The sequence below is a fragment of the Lissotriton helveticus genome, chromosome 4_1 (genome assembly GCF_964261635.1).
Source record: "Lissotriton helveticus chromosome 4_1, aLisHel1.1, whole genome shotgun sequence".
NCBI lineage: Eukaryota > Metazoa > Chordata > Amphibia > Caudata > Salamandridae > Lissotriton > Lissotriton helveticus.
This window is the reverse complement of record NC_136063.1, coordinates 1634055328-1634075951: the sequence shown is the minus strand read 5'-3', so window position 1 is coordinate 1634075951 and position 20624 is coordinate 1634055328. Positions and strand designations below refer to the sequence as shown.

At 47.4% G+C, this 20624-nt stretch overlaps 1 protein-coding gene across 2 annotated transcripts in view; it reads right to left on the bottom strand.

Annotated features, from left to right (window-relative positions):
* The window catches only part of TRANK1 (tetratricopeptide repeat and ankyrin repeat containing 1), a 1265441-nt gene that overhangs the window by 992576 nt on the left and 252241 nt on the right, over positions 1–20624 (bottom strand). For both annotated transcript variants that reach the window (XM_078688288.1, XM_078688286.1), the window contains one exon: positions 20179–20329. In XM_078688288.1, coding sequence (XP_078544414.1) covers positions 20179–20329 — 151 coding nt within the window. The remainder of the gene's footprint in view (positions 1–20178; positions 20330–20624) is intronic.

The window sequence follows — 20624 nt, the reverse complement described above, 5'->3', positions numbered from 1 at the left end:
GCCTCCTGCGACAGGGTGCGCTATCTCGAGCCCCCCTGCTTGTTGAGGTAATACATCGTGGTCGTATTGTCAGTTTGCACAAGCAGAGAGTTGGTCTGGAAGGACGGAAGAAAGGCCTTCAGCGCCAAGTGAACAGCTCCGAGTTCCAGGAAATTGATGTGGTACGTGGACTCCGTCTGGGACCACGTCCCCTGAATCTGTAAGTCTCCGGAGTGCGCCCCCCAACCGTGGAGAGACGCATCCGTCACGATAGTCTGCGTGGGAATGTCCTTGTGGAAGGGAACCCCTCTCAGGAGATTCTCCGCCGAACACCACCACCTCAGAGACTGAAGAGCATGCAGAGACAATCGTATCTTGTCGTCCCAAGATCCTCTCCCCTTATCCCACTGATCCTCCAAGCACTCTTTTAACGGTCTCATGTGCAGGCGTGCATGAGGCCATAGATCCCAGTAGAGAAGACACCGTCCTCACTGTTGTAGATGGAGTGGTCATAAGAGCCTGAGCCTTTGGAAGGAGTGATAATCGTCGCTCCTCCGAAGGAGACACGCTTGCTGACAGCGTATTGATGGAGGCTCCCAAGTACTGTATGCACTGGACCGGAGTCGGGACAGACTTGGACATGTTGATGTGCAACCCCAGCTTCTTCAATAGAACGCACATCTTCTGGAAGTGTGCTTGCGCTTCCGAGAAGGAGGAGGCCTTGATCAACCAATCGTCCAGGTACGGGTGGACAAACACCTTGTTCTTTCTCAGGTGTGCCACTACCACCGCCATGCACTTTGAGAATGTTCTCGGCGCAGACTTCAACCCGAATGGCAGTACTGTGTACTGATAATGATTGGTGCTGACTTGGAATCGCAGGAACTTCCTGTGTTTGTATGCAATGGGCACATGGAAGTATGCTTCCTGTAGGTCTATGGCACACAGCCAGTCTCCCCGTTGCAGCTGAGGATAAATCTGATGCAACGACAGCATGCAAAACTTTTCTCTGCGAATCCACTTGTTTGCTTATCGCAAATCCAGAATGGGCCTGAACTTGTTCTTGTCCTTTTTTCGAACCAGGAAGAACCTGGAGTACAGACCTCTGCCTCTTTGAGACAGAGGTACGTCTTCTATCGCCCTTTCCTTAACAGGATATCGGCCTCCGCCTGGAGCTCGCGCAGCCAAAACTGCGAGCTGACTGGAGGGATTGATGGAGGCGGGCTGGTGAACCGAAGACTGTATCCATTGCAAACAATATTCAGCACCCACTTGTCCTGAGTAATTTTTCTCCACTCTGCCAGAAAAAATTAAACGCTTCCCCCACCGGAGTGGGTAACGGATGTAGGGGAAGTAAGCGCTCAGGGCCTAGACCCGGCCGGGCCTTTAGTCGCTGTTGCCGACTGGTGGCCGCCTATGCCTTTCTGGCGCTTCTGGAACGGTCTTCGGAACTGCTGCTGTTGTTGCTGCTGCTGTTGTCCTGAAGACTGGCCACGCCCTCTGCCCTGGCCACCGAACCGCCGCTGGAACGGTCGGGTATGACTTCTTGGTCTCCTTGGGTTTTTCCAAACCCACAGCCGTGAGCGTTTCGGCCTCCGCCTTCATGCGGGCCATTTCATCATCCGCATGTTTCCCAAATAGGGTTTCGCCAGAGAATGGTAGATTGGCAACCCTTTGTTGTGCGTCCGGTTTTAATGACGTGAGGCGGAGCCAGGCGTGTCTTCGCTGGTTAATTCCATGGCAGAAACCATGCGCCGCCAGCAGGGAAGAGTCTGCCGCGGCACTGATGACCTGGTTCGCCACCAACATCCCCTCATTCAACACCTCTTGGAAATCTTCTCACTTATCACGCGGCAGATGTTCCACAAACTGCTGCAGAGATTCCCAGAGTGCTCGATCATAGCGTCCCAACAAGGCCGTGGCACTCGCAACATTCATGGAAGTCGCTGACGTCCCACAAACCTTTCTCCCAGACGAACCCAGCCACCTGGATTCCTTACCTGGCGGAACTGTGGAGGACGGAGTGGTGGCATGCTGTTTACGAGCCGCCGTCACAATCACAGAGTCTGGAGGGGGTTCCACCCTTAGATAAGCCGGATCAGAGTCGGGAGCCTGGTATTTTTTCTGTAGTCTCGAGGGGGCCGCTTTAGTCACTGCCGGGGTGAGAAAAAGGTCCATGGCCGGTTCCTCCAGGCCCGGAACTAAGGGCAGTAATGGCCGAGACAGATGTTTCTGATGCAGCGTCTCAAAGATCACCGATGTCTTGGGCGTGGGCACCGTCAACGAGATGCCCAGTTTTGCTGCACCTCGTAAAAGGACGTCGTGGAAGGACACCAGATCATCAGTCGGTGAAACCCTGGTTTCCGGTGACTCCGACAAAGTCGGGGAATAGTCTCTGGTCCCTGAAGACCTTGTCCGGGAACGAGACCTGTGTCTCCTGTGGCGCCGCCTCGACCTTGTGGACGACCTGTTGCGCGAGCGTTCCCTCCTCCGGGAACATGAACGCGATCTCCCAACACGTGGGCGCTCCGCAGGTTTCCGTGGAGGCGTCTTCCGTGACCTATCCTGGGGTTTAGGTTTTGGAGTCCCCTTAGGCGGAGTAGGGAGCGGAGGCAGGGACACCGATCTCGGTGGCAGGACTGGCGGCATCTCCGGCCGCGGCGCGGGCCCATGAGGTGGGGCCGGTGGCGGAGTTTGTCCCGCTGGAGGAAGTGGAGGAAGTGGAGGCAGAGGAGGATTGATGGGAGGATGCTCCTTAGGCAAAGGGGGAGGCGTCTTAGGCCAAGGTGGTGTATAAACCACCGAGCCCGGTGACTTCTTCGGAGGAGGGGACTGTGAGCCAGACCCTCCAGTACGTGAGCGACGCCTCCGGCGTCCTTCTCCAGACCCAGCGTGGCTTTTGGCGCCACAACTCCTTCTGCGCCGCTTAGGAGAAGCGGAAAGCCTCAGAGACGCCGATCTCTTTCTCCTCCACGTCGAGCGTCGCTTTTCCGGCATCGAACGTCGACGCCGTGACTCCGGCGTCGAACGCCGCTTCCTCGACATCGAGCGCTTCTTCCTCGACGCCGAACGCCGCCACCTAGACGACGAACGGTCAGTCCTCGACGACGAGAGTCGACTCCTCCTCTGCGTCGACCGTTTTCTCGCGGTCCTCGACGTCGAGGAGCCCCTCGACGGCGACCGTCTGCTCAACGGCGGTGTCGCTTCGACGGCGAGCGCCGATGCCTGTCGGTCCTTCTTTGTCGACGACGAAGACGCAGTCGGCGGTGATTTCGACGGCAGCCTACCCAGGCCTCTCGACGTCGACCTTCCACGCTCGACCCGGAGCCCCGGGGAGATGGGGAACACACCGTCGTCATCCCTCTCGACGTCGTCGTCGATGCAATCGACGGAGACCGGGACCGTTTGCTGGGCTTCCTGCCTCTGGGGAGCCCCCCAGAGGCCTCAGCAGGGGCAGAGGGAGCCTTCCCAGCCTGCCAAGACCCACCTGCAGCCTGCAGTCGTCTCTCCTCCAGGCCTTGAAGCCTAATCTTCAGCCTGTCCCTCAGAGTCCTTGTGGTGAAGGTCTGGCAGATCTCACAATCTTCAGGGACATGTGCTTCAGAGAGACAGAGTATGCAGACGTAGTGTCGATCAGACTTGGCCTTCTTCCTTCCACATGCTGGGCACTTGTCGAAAACAGCAGGCATTTTAGAGCCCTAAAAAGCCTGAACAAATACACAGGAGTGAAGGGAAACACCAAGCACACAAACTGAAAACACTTTTAATCCAAAAGTGCACAAAATTTCCAATAAACCCTTGAAAAAGGGAGAGCTCAATGCACCAGGGTCCTGTTAGCAGGAGCCGGAAAAAAAAACTGAAAGTAAGAGGGACCTGCTGTGCATTCTGGGATACTGGGAGAAGTTCTGGAAAGTTCTCTTAAAGGCACAGTATCCTATTTAAGCCACATAATGGCAGCCTATGGGGCTTGTCTGTCCATGCCTTTCTCTCTATCATTCCAGAGGCTTTTGCTGGTAGAGGCAAGTTTCTCTTTGGGAGAAACTGGGCAGGCTGTGCTGTTTGTGCGTGTTTTGGTGGAATTTCTAGTGGAAGTACTGGACAGTGTAGCCTGTGGATATAGGCTGCATTATTTGTCTTTAAATTCTCTCTTAAGTGTCTTTGCAGTTCTGCAATTTTATGACAACTTAAGAGATTATTGTTGATTGCCGGGGTCCACGCACATGGGCGGGACTATTCACTAGATTATAACTATACACAGATATCCCCTACTACAGAACCCTAGAACAAACTGAGACTTTTTCTTATCTGGGGGTAACAATCGACAAAAAAACTCAGTTGGAAGCCCCAAATAGATCTGCTTACTGTCAAGCATGCACAACTTTCGGGTGGTTTGCTGAAGGAGCAGAGGTTATCAAACACCAAACCAATTGCACCAGTGCTTGAAATTCACAACACCAAAATTGGCGCCTTGATCTTATACGGAGCTGAGCTGTGGGGTTTCGCCAATTTGGATCCCCTGGTGGGAGCTCAAAATAAATTCCTGAGGTCCATAATTGGCCTCCCTCAGTCAACCCAGTTATTACCTCTATATCTTGATCTGGGATGCCATTCGATTAAGGATGTGGCACATTATACGCCAGTTGCTTACTGAGGAGGCTTTGGGTGACACCGGAGCTGTCACACTATGCGCTGGACCTATTAGAAGTTAGAGAAATTGATGTGTCAAGTAAAATCCTGTGGTTAAGATGTGTTAAAAACACCCTCTGCGAGATGAGCATGACCCGTTTATGGACATCCCCGTTGAAAGAACATTTTCAACAAAAGCGGAGCTTAAGGGAGCTTATTGGAACATGATAATTATGAGGCGGTTTGCAGCAACAACTAGCCCCTCCCTGTCCAAAGCTTTCCTTGACAGCAAGCATGATGCTAAATATGAGGGCTATTGGGACTTAATTACCATCCCCAAAGATAGGAAACTGTATCATCAGTTTAGGGTGGGTTCGCTCCCCACTAACGTTTTTACTAACAAATGGAGCAGTGAAAACACTAGTAATTGCCCCTTTTGTCCTGATATGAACAAATCACTGGCACACATCTTTTTTGCCTGCCCAGCATCCTGTAAACCTAGGTCCCGATGGCTGAAACCCATGTCTAAAAATTGAGGACCAGGCTCAGCAGCGTGGCATTTAGGATCCTAAAAACATCTGTGGAAGGGCCTATAGTGTTCCCAGTTGCAAAGTTTCTGGGCTGGGCGATTCGCTGGAGAGGAAGGAGGCCTAGGTAAATGTTTAAGTTAATGTTTTGTAGTCGCACACTACCAACTCTGCACTATGCACTTTATTGTACTAATGATGGTCTGCAAATTGAAATAATGAAGGGTGTTTTCCCGATCGGCAGATCTCCCGGGTGTTTTTTTATTATTCTCTTTTTTAGTCTCTTTATTGTATCATAATGAGTGTTTTTTCTTATTTTAGACAAAACCACTCAGATGTACATTGTTGTTTTTTATCTTTATCTCCTTGCCTATGTTGTTCAACTTTTATGATTTTATTTTTAAAATCGAAATAAAGTTTATAAAAAAAATTAATTAAAAAAAAGTACTCACTGTACGTTGCTTCTGCGCTGGCTGAATAATGGCCGGGTTATCCTCGGATTGAGACTCAGAATCATGGATGGAAAGTGATTCCTCGTGTGCCGCTGAAGTTTCTTCCTCTTCTTCTTGTTGACTGAAGATGTCCGGGACATCATCCACTTGTTTGCGCTGCATTTCCTGTCTTCTTGAACATCGGTCCCGAAGAGACCTTTTGGACCGAAAGGATTTGCAGGAGTCACGGGTGTCTTCTCAATACTCGGACGAGAGGCATAAGTTACAAACTGGATGTTGGCCGAAGTGAGGGTATTTGGTTTGACAATTCGGACAGAAATGGAACAGAGTGCGTTTCATCAATATGTCATTCTCTGAGAGTGTTGGAAATAGAGAAGCTTTAGCCTATCCGTGTGTGACCCGTGGGCCCAGGAAGTGAGCCGAAGCCCTGCTACGGAAAGAATGTATGAAGCACAACAGTAATAATGATCTGAACAATACAGTCGAAAGATATAAAAGAATCAAAGGGAGGCCAAAGGAGTATCGAACCAGAGTGCGAAATACTACTTCCGGATCAGTCGGTGAAAAACAACAAAATGAAGATGGCATCTATAATGCGCAGTATTACCAAGAGGAGGAGTTACACAGCGTTGTGACTCGAAGAAAACGTCTTGGAACAAAAACAACTTGTAATCATCCAAGCCCAACACTAGATGGCAGACTTAGCACAGCATGTGCATCCACAGCGCACATGCCTCGAACAAAACTTTTCCAGTATGACATGCAGGGACAGTGACAAAAGAGGCATGTGGTAGGAGAGACGTATGTACTGCCCAGAGTGTCCTTCTAATACTAGGCTATGTGTGCCGGCATGTTTTAAATTGTACCACACACAACGGAATAATAATGAGCAACTGTGAGCATAAAAGTGAAAAGAATGGTCTGTTTCGTTTTATATTTTTGTTTGAATTCAAGGTTGGCATTAGTGTGATGGATTTATTTGGAGCTGCTATTTTTGTAGTTATAGTTTTGCATGTACTTTCAATTGGTTTGTGTTATCTTTTTTATAATAAAAAAATGTGATGGTGGTTTGTGGACTGGCACTTGGCTGGCGGTGTGCTTGGACCAATGCTTTGCTGGCGCTGTTCATGGACTGGCGCTTGGCTGGCGGTCTGCTTGAGCAGGCGCTTGGCTGGCAGTGTACATGGACTGGCACTTGACTGGTGGTGTGCATGGACTGGCGCTTGGCTGGCGGTGTGCATGGACTGGCGGTTGGCTGGCGGTGCGCACAACCAGGCACTTCGCTGGCCTATGTGCATGGCCAGGCACTTGGCTGCCAATGTGCATGAACTGGCGTTTGACTGGCAGTATGCGTAAGCTGGCATTTGGCTGGCAGTGTGTGAGTAGTGACTTGCTGTTGATCACTACACACAATCGTAGCCAAACGACAGTCCACACATTCCGCCAGCCAGAGCGAATGCTGTGTTGCGTGATGGGCCCTTTAATGGCGTTGTCTTTTGATGTGCGAGTTGAAATGTGCTGGGCCTGCGGTGTGAATGGTCTTGTGTGTGTGTCATGCATGAAAGGTGTGTGAAAGCCCTGGTACAACGGGTGGTGCCTTGACACGGCTTTACCTCTCACGAGTTGGGAGCCATTGTTTACATTTTTTGAACTTTCAATTATTAAAAGTGTATTTCATTTTTGTGAAACCTCTGGTTAATAAAATTTACATTTTGAACCTTTCTCTCGCCCTCATGCCAAAACCAACCAGTATGTGTGTGTACTTGAGGAATAGATGGTTGTGAAGTAATATTTGTATCTTCTGTCTCCCTGGGTGTACATTGTCTGTAGGGAAAATCTACCAACTCTAGAAATCCCAACAAGTTTTCTTACTCACAATGCCCTATGCTAAAATCACAGATTTTCCTTGCATTTTTATGCACTTGTGTGTGTGGGCCAAGTACTTGCGACAAGGAATGGCCAAAAACTAGTGGAGCTTGCCCTTTTGGACCCACTTTGGTTTCCTCTCAGTTTTTCATTTTATACGTTTTTAGACTGACTGCTTGGACACCCACACAAGTGAGGTATCATTTTTATCAGGAGACCGAGGGGAACAAAGAGCTGTAGGAAATATGAGCCACATTGGGGAAAAAAAGCAATAGATACACAATTGATGGACGGACTGCAGAACAAATCAAAACATTAACCCCCAGTCAAGAGATGTGGGTTAAATCCATCATTCTTTTGCTCACCATGCCACCCCTGCGTCCATCATTTGTTTGCTGCATCACTTTTCGCCCTTAGTGGGATGGGTAAGAACAGACGTGGGCCCCTTGCTCACTGTGCCACTGGATTCAAGCTAGATTGGCTGAAGAAGGGTGACATACCCTGAAACCGGTCCCAGGATGCTTGTTTCCGGTCCAGGGATGACCTGGCCTGGCAGTTTGGTCTGGACTGTTCATATGGGGCACTGGGTCAGGACTGATTTGCATATGGCTGGGTCCAAACTGGGGTGGCGTAGTTGGCAAAAGAAAGGTGGATTTAACCCAGATCTTTTGGCTGGGGAGAATGTTTGCATTGTCAGCATTCCGTCCATCATTTGTTTGCTGTAACACATTGTGAAAAAAGGCTAAGTATTCGGTGTAAAAATGTTATGCATCCATGTTGCGTTTTAGGCCGTTTCCCATTGCAGGCACTAGGCCTACCAACACAAGTGAGGTGCCATTTTTATCGGGAGACTTGGGGGAACAATGGGTGATTCGAACTTTCCATCAGATAATTGTGAGGAAAATGTGTTTTTTTTTGTCTAAGTCTGAGGTTTGCAAAATATTCTGCTGCATTTTGGCTAATTTCTTAATTTCCTCCAGGAGAATCCACACACCCTAGGTACCTGTTGAATCTCCAGGATGTTGGGGAAAAAAAGGATGCAAATTTGGCATGGATGCTGAAGAAAATTACATATTTATATGTATTTGTGCCCCCAAGCGCTACCCTCTCACCATCTGCCATGTTGAATAAAAACCCCTGCATTACTTCACATTCAGAGGCCTTATTTCTCTGTCACCAGGCCCCTCCATGCCAGACCCTGAAAAAGGCACACGTTACATTTCTCTGCAGCACATTAGATATTTTTTTGAGCAGTCACGGAGAAAAGGCCCAGCCCGGGGTGTCTTAACAGTGTCAAACAAGGGTCAACCTGATAAAGCTGCATTCCGGCCCGAGCAGGAGGCGAGCAGAAGCCCCTCTGCAGAGATAAGGCCCAGTTTTGCTGTCGGCTCTCAGAGATAAGTGGGGCCCATGTCAAGGGAAACCTCCAAGACAGTTACACAAGGGGTGGACAGGAAGGGCCAAACCAACTGCTAGTATGAAGCAGCAACACTTCTACAGATGAGAGCAATCTGCATGCTGCCCCGAGCTAGAGATAAGACCAGACATGCTAGTCACTCTGACACCCAGGGCCCTCCCTGGCCAACAGAAAGGAAACAGCCTTCATGGAGAAGTCTGATAAAGTTACGCAAACAGGCATTGCGAGTTTTAGCTGACCTTGCTGCCCCCTCTATGCACCCACCCACCTATGACTCATTACAGTGAACGCCTACATGCTCTTATCTTTTTCTTTCCTTCTGCTTGGAGGGCTCTTCCATATGTATGCAAAGAATGTATAAATATTGTACTCTGTGAATAAAGCTCAGAACTCTCCTGTGCCCGCTTGGCGCTGGAGCTCTCCCTTAACTCGAGTTAATGCAATAAAGCCCATTGACTCTAATACCACGGACTCTGCTCCTCATTTATGCTTGACCCTTTTGATATTTATTTATTTATAGAAATTATGATAGTGTAAATAATTTATTTACGACATAATCTGGCGCCCCGAACAGGGACGCATCCCCTTCCCCACGCGCCGGCGATGTAGGTCCGGCCCCTGCCCCCTTCTACAGCCTAGACGGACTTCAAGTGTACACGCCAGCGGGACTTCCCGCCAACTCCCTCAGGCCCACGGAGGAGGCGGACTGCGACCAGACATCCACCCGAGGCGGTGAGGAAGATTGCGGAGCGTCCTGACCCAGAGCCCAACCCGTGAGAGAGCCGAGTCCGAGGTCTTCAGAGGTCCGCCATTCCTGCGCAAGCGTCAAGCGTCCGATGACCAGGTCTTCAAGTTCTGCTTCCCGGTGAGTACCACTGAGAACGCATAAAGACGGGTTCATTTAATGAACACGGTAAAGACGTGTCTCCTTCACGAGACCGGTATGGTTGTACTGTATTCCAGTACATAAGTATATGTTGTATATGTTTTGAGTTTGAAATTGTTTTAGTTAGGTTCCAGCACGCCGTTGTTTTCAAAATTGCGTAAAATAGGCACTAAAAAGGGAATATTAGAAGAGGCAGTTAATGTCCCGCCAAGAGATACTCCCGGCCATTTTATGTATAACAAACATGGAATCAGCGCTATTCTCTATTTAGACCTCTGGGTAGATTACACAAAGGATCTAGAGACGGTGCATAGATGGCCTGCGACCGGCACATGGGATTCAGAATGTATTATGAGAGTAGAGGAACAACTATGGAAGAGGAAGTCGAGGCCCTCGCAGAAAGAGGCCATTGAATTATGGCGCAAAGAGGCTAATAGGAGGGCCCTGAAAGAACTTAACAAAGCCGAGAAAAGCAGGCAAATGTCAGAACAGGCAAAAGAAAAAGAGTTACTAAAAGAGGGTGAACAGGTTCGAGTGGAACAAATGGATAGGGAAAGAAATGCTCTTGTTGCTGGTATCTACCCTGTACTCTCAGAGGAGATTGCAGAGGAAGTTCCCCAAAATGTACCCCTTAAAATTAAACCGACGGCACCAGAGGCGTTCCTTTCCGCCTACCTAGCAGAGCCACCCCCAGCCTACATAGACGCACCATTTCCCCCGCTCCCACCAGAGGCCGCGCCCCAGCCAGTCCAGGACCAACAACAGGTTTCCGGGGGTGCGGAAGGGGGGGGATAAGGAAATAAAGGATGACGTTGAACTCCCTAGATGTATATATGATTTACAGCCAGGTATTACTGGTCCAATGCGCGCCATATCAATACGAGTAAGGCAAGCCATCGCAGAGCTAGATGGACTGCCTGATATGAATACATATTTAGATGCCTTGTATGAGTTCATCAGAACAGGACGGAACCATGAATGCTTAGCTCAAGCTATGGAAAATAGAAAAGTAAAAGCTAAGAACAACATCCTCCGTTTTATTGTCAACTGTCTGATCAGGGAACGTGATGAGGGTGATGGGGACGTGGAGGTTAGTTTAATAGAGTGGAGCAACAGCATCAATGACGGTAAACATGATAAGGTAGCGCAGACAGTAGCAATGACGAATAAGATTAAAAAGAAAATACTAGCAATACGTAACGCCGAGAAGGAAGGCAGGGATAGTGTGTCAGAGGAAGGGGATAATAACGAGACGCCAGACAAAATGAATTTTCTGGGCATAGCACGGCACTGTAATGGCGCCAAACACCATCGACCTCAGAAAACAAGGGTTAACAAGGAAACAAAGATCTCTCCTGAGGATTTGTTCCAAACAACTGAAAAAGCCCTAGACCATTGGATGGACGACGAGCCACCCCTCACGCCACATGAGAGGGAGTTGGCTCGGTCGGCCACCCAGTGGGTGTCCCAACATCATGTATATAATCCCGACATAGTGGCCCAGATGTTCCTGAGCCTCCCACCACTCGAACAACGCCTGGCCAGCATCTATATGGTCCAACACTTGATCACGTTGTATGAGAGCCAATATCACCACCCTGGCAAATTATATAAAATACTGGAAAAGGTAATACTAGATAGATGGATGGAACAGGGCCCAGAACTGATTAACACCATTTTAGACTTGCGTCTCCAATATGAGCAATTCCTGTCCGCCTCAATGACACCAGACCCTCGCCCCAGAGGACAGTACCCTCTGCGAGAGGTCCACCCCATAACAAAACAAGATGGCTCTGTCCAGCGGGTATATGTCTATACCCCTCTCACCAAGCTAGAAATACTGGAAATGAAGAGGTTGTTTCCTTCCCATGATAAAGACCCGGGGGGGGGTTTCACAGAGAAATAAAAGATATACTCCGTATAGGAGACTATACTTACCCTGATATCCTAAGGTTACTAAAGGTCTTGTTACCAGCAGGCATTTACGAGAAACTTAAAGAGAAAGACTGGGATGTGGGAGATAAAATTTTGAAATGGGCAGAGTTGCAAGCTGAAGATGCAGGTAGGGCCCCGGGGGATGGCCTTGGTGAAAAAATTAAGGAGCTCCCCGAACTCCTTATACAAATTTTACCAAGACTATTGACGACCAAAAAGGAAGACTGGGATGCAATTTCAGCATGTAAACAGAAACCAGAGGAAGACACAAGCGATTACTACACTAGGTTGGAGAAATGTTTCGCTGTCAACAGTGGTTTAAAACACAGTAGTGAGGCCTATCCCCACCTTTTTGTGACCAAACTGGTAGATAACGCCCTTCCTCAGATTAGGAATAGGGTGCTGAAGGTTGAGAGTACTTGGCAAGCAAATAGCCCCTCATAAATGTTACAGATGTTGCAATACCACCAAAATAGAATAAGGGAAGAACAAGAACAAGAAAAGAAGCGCATGACGGATACAAAAATGAAGGTGCTAGTTGCCCAAACAGTACCTGCAAACACGAACAAGAATGGTACTGCACCCACTAAAGGGACCTGCAATTATTGTAAACAACAGGGTCACTTTGTAAGGGAATGCCCCGTCCTAAAGCACAATATAGCCACAGGTAAAACAAAGGAACGGCCCTATACACCTAGACAGTACAACACTCAGCAGACACAAGCCCCCACCCCGCAGCAGGTCCAGACGCCCGCTGCCGCTGCGCCTCAAATGTATCAGTACACGCAGTCAGACTACCCAGAATACCAATCTTTTTCATGAAACAGCCTCGAGAGGGAAGATCGCTTGCCCCTTATCCCAGTTCCTGTGGACCAAGAGGGTCCTTATGTACATGCTCGATTGCTGGGGCAAGATAGAAAGTTTCTGATTGACACAGGGGCAAGCAGGACTACCATCAGTCATGACGAGGTCCCAGGGGCACCTCTCTCGGGCTCACAGAATATATCCCTGGGATTTTCTGGAATGCCAATTGTCAACAAAGTATCAGAACCAGTCTCTTTAGGGGTGGGTCCACTGACACGCACCACAGACCTACTACTCACTAAGACATGTCCAGAAAATGTACTAGGTATAAAGACCCTAAAAGAACTGGGAGCAGTTATCTGTTGCTCACCAGAAGGAGTAAGACTGTTTTTGCGTGATTTCAAAGGGCATTTCACGGTTAGAGATTTTGATCCCAGACTTCAGGATGTCCCACAGTATCTATGGGCACATGGTTCGACTGACGTAGGTTACATGGATATAACCCCACACGAGGTCACTCTTAAGGAAGGAGTAGTCCTAACCCGAATACGACAGTACAGGATTCCACCTGAGGCTGAAACAGCCTTATTAAAAATAATTCAAGAACTCATTGAACAGGGGGTGGTGGTGGAGACAGACTCGAATGTGTGTAACTCCCCCGTCCTCCCTGTTCTTAAACGCACAGACCCTCAAGCACCCCCAGTTTACAGACTAGTAGTTGACCTTCGAGAACTGAACAAATGTGTGGTCCCACAATACCCAGTGGTCCCAGACATTTCCTCATTATTTACTGCCATTGATTCTGAGGCAACATTTTTCCCGGTCATTGACCTGAAGAATGCATTCTTCAGCATTCCAATACATCCTGACAGTCAATATCTTTTTGGATTCAGTTTAAAAGGACGCAGCTTTAAATTTACAAGAGCTCCCCAAGGCTTTACAGAAAGCCCAAGTGTTTACAGTCAGGCATTAAAGAGACAACTTGACAGTATTAGTATGCCTACTAACACAGCATTAATACAGTACGTGGATGACATTCTCATCACAGCAAGATCAGAAACTGACTGTGAAGAGGCTTCCCTCACGGTCCTTCATTTTCTGGCGGACAAGGGGCACAAGGTGTCCCCTTCGAAGTTACAGTTCTGTGAACAGCAAGTGGCTTACTTAGGGCACTTGCTGTCCAAGGAGGGTAGGCAGCTGACGCAAGAACGAATTAAATTGATTTCCAACATTTCACAACCCAAAACACAGAAAGAAGTACGTGCATTCATTGGCCTTACTTCCTATTGCAGACAATGGATTCCCCAGTATGCCCACATAGTCAAGCCACTCATACAATTGACTACATTGGAGGCAGCCACCTCTAACGTCCTCCCTTGGACATCAGAGCACACCTTAGCATTTGAGGAACTAAAACGGGCATTATGTCAAGCGCCAGTTTTAGCCACTCCTGATTACAAGAAACACTTCACCCTGTTCGTGACAGAGCGGGATGGAACAGCACTATCTGTCCTCACACAAGACCAAGCAGGGAAACACAAGCCATGTGCTTATTTTTCTAGTACACTGGACCCTGTAGCACAGGCTCTGCCAGCATGCTTGAAATCTGTTGCGGCCACAGCTTTGGCCATAAGACAAAGTGACTCGATAGTGCTGGGACACTCCCTGACAGTACAAGTACCACACGCAGTGGAAGTTCTCCTGAATAGGACACAGACACAACACCTGACTGTAGCAAGATTGACAGGATACGAGCTGACACTATTTCAACCCCACATAGAGATTAGAAGATGTAACATACTCAACCCTGCCACTCTTTTACCCTCAAGCACAGATGACACCACACCCCATGACTGTGTGGAAGTAATAAATGTAGTGACGAAGCCAAGACAAGATTTGACAGATGTTGCACTCCCAGACCCTGACATAACGTTTTATGTAGATGGATCATGCATGAGAACAGGGGCAGGAGAATTAGTGGCAGCATACGCCGTAACTACTGACCATGAGATCATAGAGACACAAAGAATAGATATCCTGTCAGCACAAGCAGCAGAGCTCATTGCTTTGACGCAAGCCTGTAAACGAGCAAAACAGTTAAGGGTTAACATCTACACTGATTCACAATATGCGTTTGGGGTAGTTCATGACTTTGGGGTACTATGGAGGGAGAGAGGTTTTCTGACCTCACATGGGGCCAAGATACAGCATGGCCCTCTCATACAGGCCTTGTTAGAAGCAATACACCTACCTACAGCCATAGCGATCCTGAAATGCAAAGCACACACCAAGGCCACAGATGTCATTTCCCAAGGTAATGACCTGGCAGACCGAACTGCTAAACAGACAGCTCAGACTCCAATTGACATAACAAACTCACAGGTATTACCACTGACAAGGACTATGACAGTCAGGGATCCCTCCAAAGATGTACAAGATATATAGACCCATGCCACTCCAGATGAAATAAAGAAATGGACTGAACAAGGAGGGGTCCAGACTGACCAGGGTTGGATGACTAAAAACAAAAAGACATGGTTCCTCCCAGACTCTATGGTACAGGTGATAATAGAGACAGCACATAGCCCGGCACACTTGGGAGAGAAGGGAATGTTGGATGGCCTGCAGAATATCTGGTTTAACAAACACTTGCGATCGGCAGCAAAGCAGAAAGTGAAGACTTGCATGATTTGTTGCCAATTTAACCCTGGAAAAGGCATCTCAGTGGAACAGGGTGGATTCCATCCCCCTGATCACCCTTTTGAGGTTCTCCAAATGGATTATATTCAAATGGACAGATGTAGAGGCCACAAGTACGTCCTGGTAGTGGTGTGTGCCCTAACCAGATGGACAGAAGCTTACCCAGTCCCAGATTATACTGCAGTTACAACAGCCAAACAGTTAGTGAGGGAGTTCTTCCCTAGATACGGGTTGCCACGTGTCATTTACTCAGACAATGGCCAGCCCTTCTCCTCTGAGCTCATGAAACAGGTGTCCCTTCTGTTGGGATATACCTGGAAGTTCCATTGTGTAAGGCATCCCCAAGCAGCAGGTCTAGTAGAGAGACATAACCAGACCCTCAAAACAAAATTAGCTAAAGTCTGTGCAGAAAAGGGCGTGGATTGGATGGTAGCCTTACCGGTTGCCCTCTTTTACATGCGCATGGTAGCTCATTCTAGAACCGGCCTATCCCCATATGAGGTGGTCTTTGGAAGACCACCGAATATGTGGGGTACACCAATACCTAAAAGAATAACTGATGTTGACAGTACTATGCTCACAGATTACCTGGCTTCCTTGATGTCTGCACTACTCTCTTGCCGTTCGCAGGTTGCCGCTGCCTTCCCTGACAACACCCAGGTCGAGGACCATGCCATAGCCCCAGGGGACTGGGTGCTGACAAGAAATTTCGACCGGACGAGCCCTCTGGCCCCCAGGTGGAAGGCACCAAAATTAGTCCTGCTGACGACGAGGACGGCCATCAAAGTCGAGGGAAGAAAGGGGTGGCTGCATGCCAGTCACTGTAAAAAATACTTTGGGACTACCGGAACATTTGCTAAAAACAAAGACAGTACAGACTTTGAGCCCCCCTTTTTGGAAAAGACTCCCCAGCAAGAGTACACTTCCAAACTGAGATCTAGAAGGTCAGTCGACGTTTGATTGTCTAAGTCCATCCGGTGGTGAAGCGGTTGAACATGATGTCTGACTTGAATAAACTAGTGAACAGTAAAGAAAAAAGGACTAATATGAGAAAGAAATACTGCAAGCTATTACACAGCAGATGTATAGTGTCTCTGATTATTGTACTTTTTATGAGCATTGTGGTAATAAGTATTGGCTGATTCTTACATGTTCTCTATCCACCTGCTGTCTCACAGAACGCCACCATAGTACACTCACATGTTGAGCTCCCAGTACACTTAGAGAACAGAAGAAATGAATTTAAGAACAATACTTTCATCACCCTTTTACAACAGCATCAACTGGCCATAAACACTTCCAACTGCTGGGTGTGCAGTCTTCTTCCCCATACAGTTGCCAAAGGCATGCCTTTCATCACTCTCCCTTTTTCTTATGAAGGCTCTTGTACCGGTTGGTGGGAAACAAACAAAGCTTCCTATATGGCCAATACGGAAACAAAAGAGCAGTCTCAGCTCAGATATCACCTATACATTTTATGTTGGCGAGGTGAAAAGAACAGGGCATGTGGTACCCCACTAGAGCAGGAAGCCTATGCTGACCACGGTAACAGATCTAATAAGTTATATTATCAGTATATGGACAGGAGAAAAGGATCAGTTTCACCTGTTTTTGTGGCATCAACGAAAGCCCCTTTTTGTGTCCAAAGTAAAGGAAAGATACGTATGGGTGATAGCATCTGCAATCACACAGTCAATTTGAATGGAACAAACAATACACGGCTTATAGCCGCACAGGGCACCTATTTCATATGTGGGGATAAAGGTTATACATGGCTCCCACAGGGCTGGTCCGGCACTTGTTACATTGCTTTTCTCCTTCCCCCCACCTACACTGCCCCTGCGGACTATCATGAAATTGAGCCTCTGACTGTCTATAACAGACGGCGAAGGGGGGTCATAGATACAGAAGATACAGCAGGGCAGGAGGCGGGAGACTTCTTTGCCGGAGTCATTCCATTTTGGGGTCCCATGGTAAACAGCAGGAACATCCGCCACCTCACACGAGTGGTGCAAAACACGATAGATGCAACAGCAGGTGCCCTCTCTAATCTCACAGCCGAGGTGGTCGCGGATAGACTCATGACCCTACAAAATCGCATTGTTTTAGACATCGTTCTGGCTGACCGTGGTGGTGTATGCAGATTGATCTCCACGAGTTGTGTGTTTATTCCAAATAACGCACCTACGGTATACCAAGCCATTGCCAAGCTACACAAGATGTCAAGTCAGCTAGACATGGATAAAGGAGAATGGTCCTTAAGCAGCTGGTTGTGGGGATTAGTAGCAACATGGGGATGGAAAGTGTTGACTGTAGTAGGATCAATACTGTTTATCATCTTCAGTTGTTGCCTCTGCATCCAATGCGGCCCGGCCATCTGCGGTCTGTGCGCCACTGCCAGCATTCCCCGTCCACATGTGCAGAGCAGAAAAAATGAAAAGATCATGTTGCAAGAACACATTAACGGCCTGATGAAAATAGAGGTGTATTAGAGGGGTGCGCTTGGGGACAAGGAGGGAATGAAGAAAATTACATATTTATATGTATTTGTGCCCCCAAGCGCTACCCTCTCACCATCTGCCATGTTGAATAAAAACCCCTGCATTACTTCACATTCAGAGGCCTTATTTCTCTGTCACCAGGCCCCTCCATGCCAGACCCTGAAAAAGGTACACGTTACATTTCTCTGCAGCACATTAGATATTTTTTTGAGCAGTCACGGAGAAAAGGCCCAGCCCGCGGTGTCTTAACAGTGTCAAACAAGGGTCGACCTGATAAAGCTGCATTCCGGCCCGAGCAGGAGGCGAGCAGAAGCCCCTCTGCAGAGATAAGGCCCAGTTTTGCTGTCGGCTCTCAGAGATAAGTGGGGCCCATGTCAAGGGAAACCTCCAAGACAGTTACACAAGGGGTGGACAGGAAGGGCCAAACCAACTGCTAGTATGAAGCAGCAACACTTCTACAGATGAGAGCAATCTGCATGCTGCCCTGAGCTAGAGATAAGACCTGACATGCTAGTCACTCTGACACCCAGGGCCCTCACTGGCCAACAGAAATAAAACAGCCTTCATGGAGAAGTCTGATAAAGTTACGCAAACAGGCATTGCGAGTTTTAGCTGACCTTGCTGCCCCCTCTATGCACCCACCCACCTATGACTCATTACAGTGAACGCCTACATGCTCTTATCTTTTTCTTTCCTTCTGCTTGGAGGGCTCCTCCCTATGTATGCAAAGAATGTATAAATATTGTACTCTGTGAATAAAGCTCAGAACTCTCCTGTGCCCGCTTGGCACTGGAGCTCTCCCTTAACTCGAGTTAATGCAATAAAGCCCATTGACTCTAATACCACGGACTCTGCTCCTCATTTATGCTTGACCCTTTTGATATTTATTTATTTATAGAAATTATGATAGTGTAAATAATTTATTTACGACAATGCCTTATGTGGACAAAAAAAGTGATGGGGTCCTAAGAGTGAACTACCCCAAATAGCCCCAAAAAAAGGCTTTGGAGGGGGTGGGGGAGGAGGGAGGGAAATAATAATGTTACTTCTATAGCGCTTACAGCTACCTCAAACAAAGGTGTCCCAGCGCTGAGCAGTAGTCCGGTGACAAGGTAAGGAATTAGCCTAAAGGAAGAGCCACGTTCGAGTGCTTGCAGAAGTCTGATTCAGACTCCAGTTTGCGAAGATGTAAAAGAAGTGCATTCCATAGCATAGCTGTCCTGACCGAGAAGGCCTTTCCTCCCTGTCTGGCCTTTGCAAACCGGGTGACGCACGATAGATGCTTGGAGTTAGACCGAAGAGTGCGTGCCGATTGATAAGGGAGGAGTCTCTTTCTGAGGTATCTAGGTCCTATATTGTGCATTGCCCAAAAAGCAAGGGTCAAGGCCTTGATTTCGATGCGCCTAGCAACTGGGAGCCAGTGAAGGAGTTTGATGTGGGGGGAAATGTGATGATGGAAAGGCACTCTGCGAATAAGTCTTGCTGCTGCGTTCTGAATCATCTGAAGTCTGTGAATCAAATAACTGGGTAATTCCAGGTACAGACTGTTGGCATAGGAGAAGTGAAGCCAAGCATTGACCGCCAGCTGGGTGATGGTATGAACGACGTGGAACAGCACCACAAATTTCGGCATTTAGGATGCCCATAACTGCCGAAAACGTTTGTCAGAAAAAAATTGTATGGCAGATTGACAAAAAAAGCCTCAAGTTCAATCTCACGCTGTGCCATGGTGATGGCAATGAGGAACACAGACTTGACAGTAAGGAGCAGAAGTAAAGAAAAGGGTCTGCATTAAAAAAAATGATTGCTTGATTTAAAAGCAATCACAGACCATTCCTTTGATTTTAGTGATTCCTAAGGGGTTGCAAATTGCAAACTATCTCATTAATATTCGTGAGGTAGGTAGATATACGACCCACTAGGAATCGCCTATTAAAACTCTATCAATGTCATACATTAGGAATAATCTCTATTCCCAATATTGAAATATCTGGCACTAGATGTTTACGTATTATTAATCTTCTACCTTCCATGTCCTTCAAACTATTAATGGCCTTGCCACATACACCCTGACCACTTAATGGTCTTAACTACTCATGGTCATGTATGTTTATATATCAGCATAGAGTTTGCTTTCGAGCATTTTACTCTTTGCTTTATCTTAACAAAACAAAACATACAAACAAAATCAAGGGTGATTTGGGTCCACAATCAATCAACAAGTCACTCTTGGGGTTAAGATAAGAAAGGAAACAATTAACCAAGCTGGTTTCCAACGGACCTCTCTCGTCAATGCACTCTATAATTACACATTTACCCGATAAAGAACCTCAAATGTGATTATCTTAACATTTTACTTTTCAGTTAAATACTTTTTCTATTCTAACTTAAAACACAAGTGCTTGGACAGTATAAAAACGCTAAATTAAAAGACAGGATTCTTTATAACTTAACATAAAATAATACAAAAAAAGTGTGTGCTTACTATTGACGCTTCCAAGGATTCCAACTAGAAAATCCACTAGTTGTAATGTATCTGTGGAGTTCAGAAGCAGCAGCAAGCCCCTATGAAATATCATAAGTGCAGTATTGGTGTCACCCAGCTGTAGCAAGGAATATGCAAATCTGTAGTAGCCCTGAAAAAAAAGACAGAAAAAGCACATCTCAATATAAACAATGTAAAATATGTGTCCAAAAGACCCATGCAAAAGTACAGCGCACACCCTACTGCAAAGTATGCAGACTAAAGAAGGTTAAATTAATTAACCAATACATTACAGGACATCAAGTTACAGAAACACAAGAGTTCACTGTAGATATTTTATGACATTGTTTCACATTTCGGATGTGACTGAAGATACACTTCGGAATGGTTTTAAACCATGGGTCTCCAACTTCTTCTGTAGTGAGAGCTACTTCTGATCTGTGAAA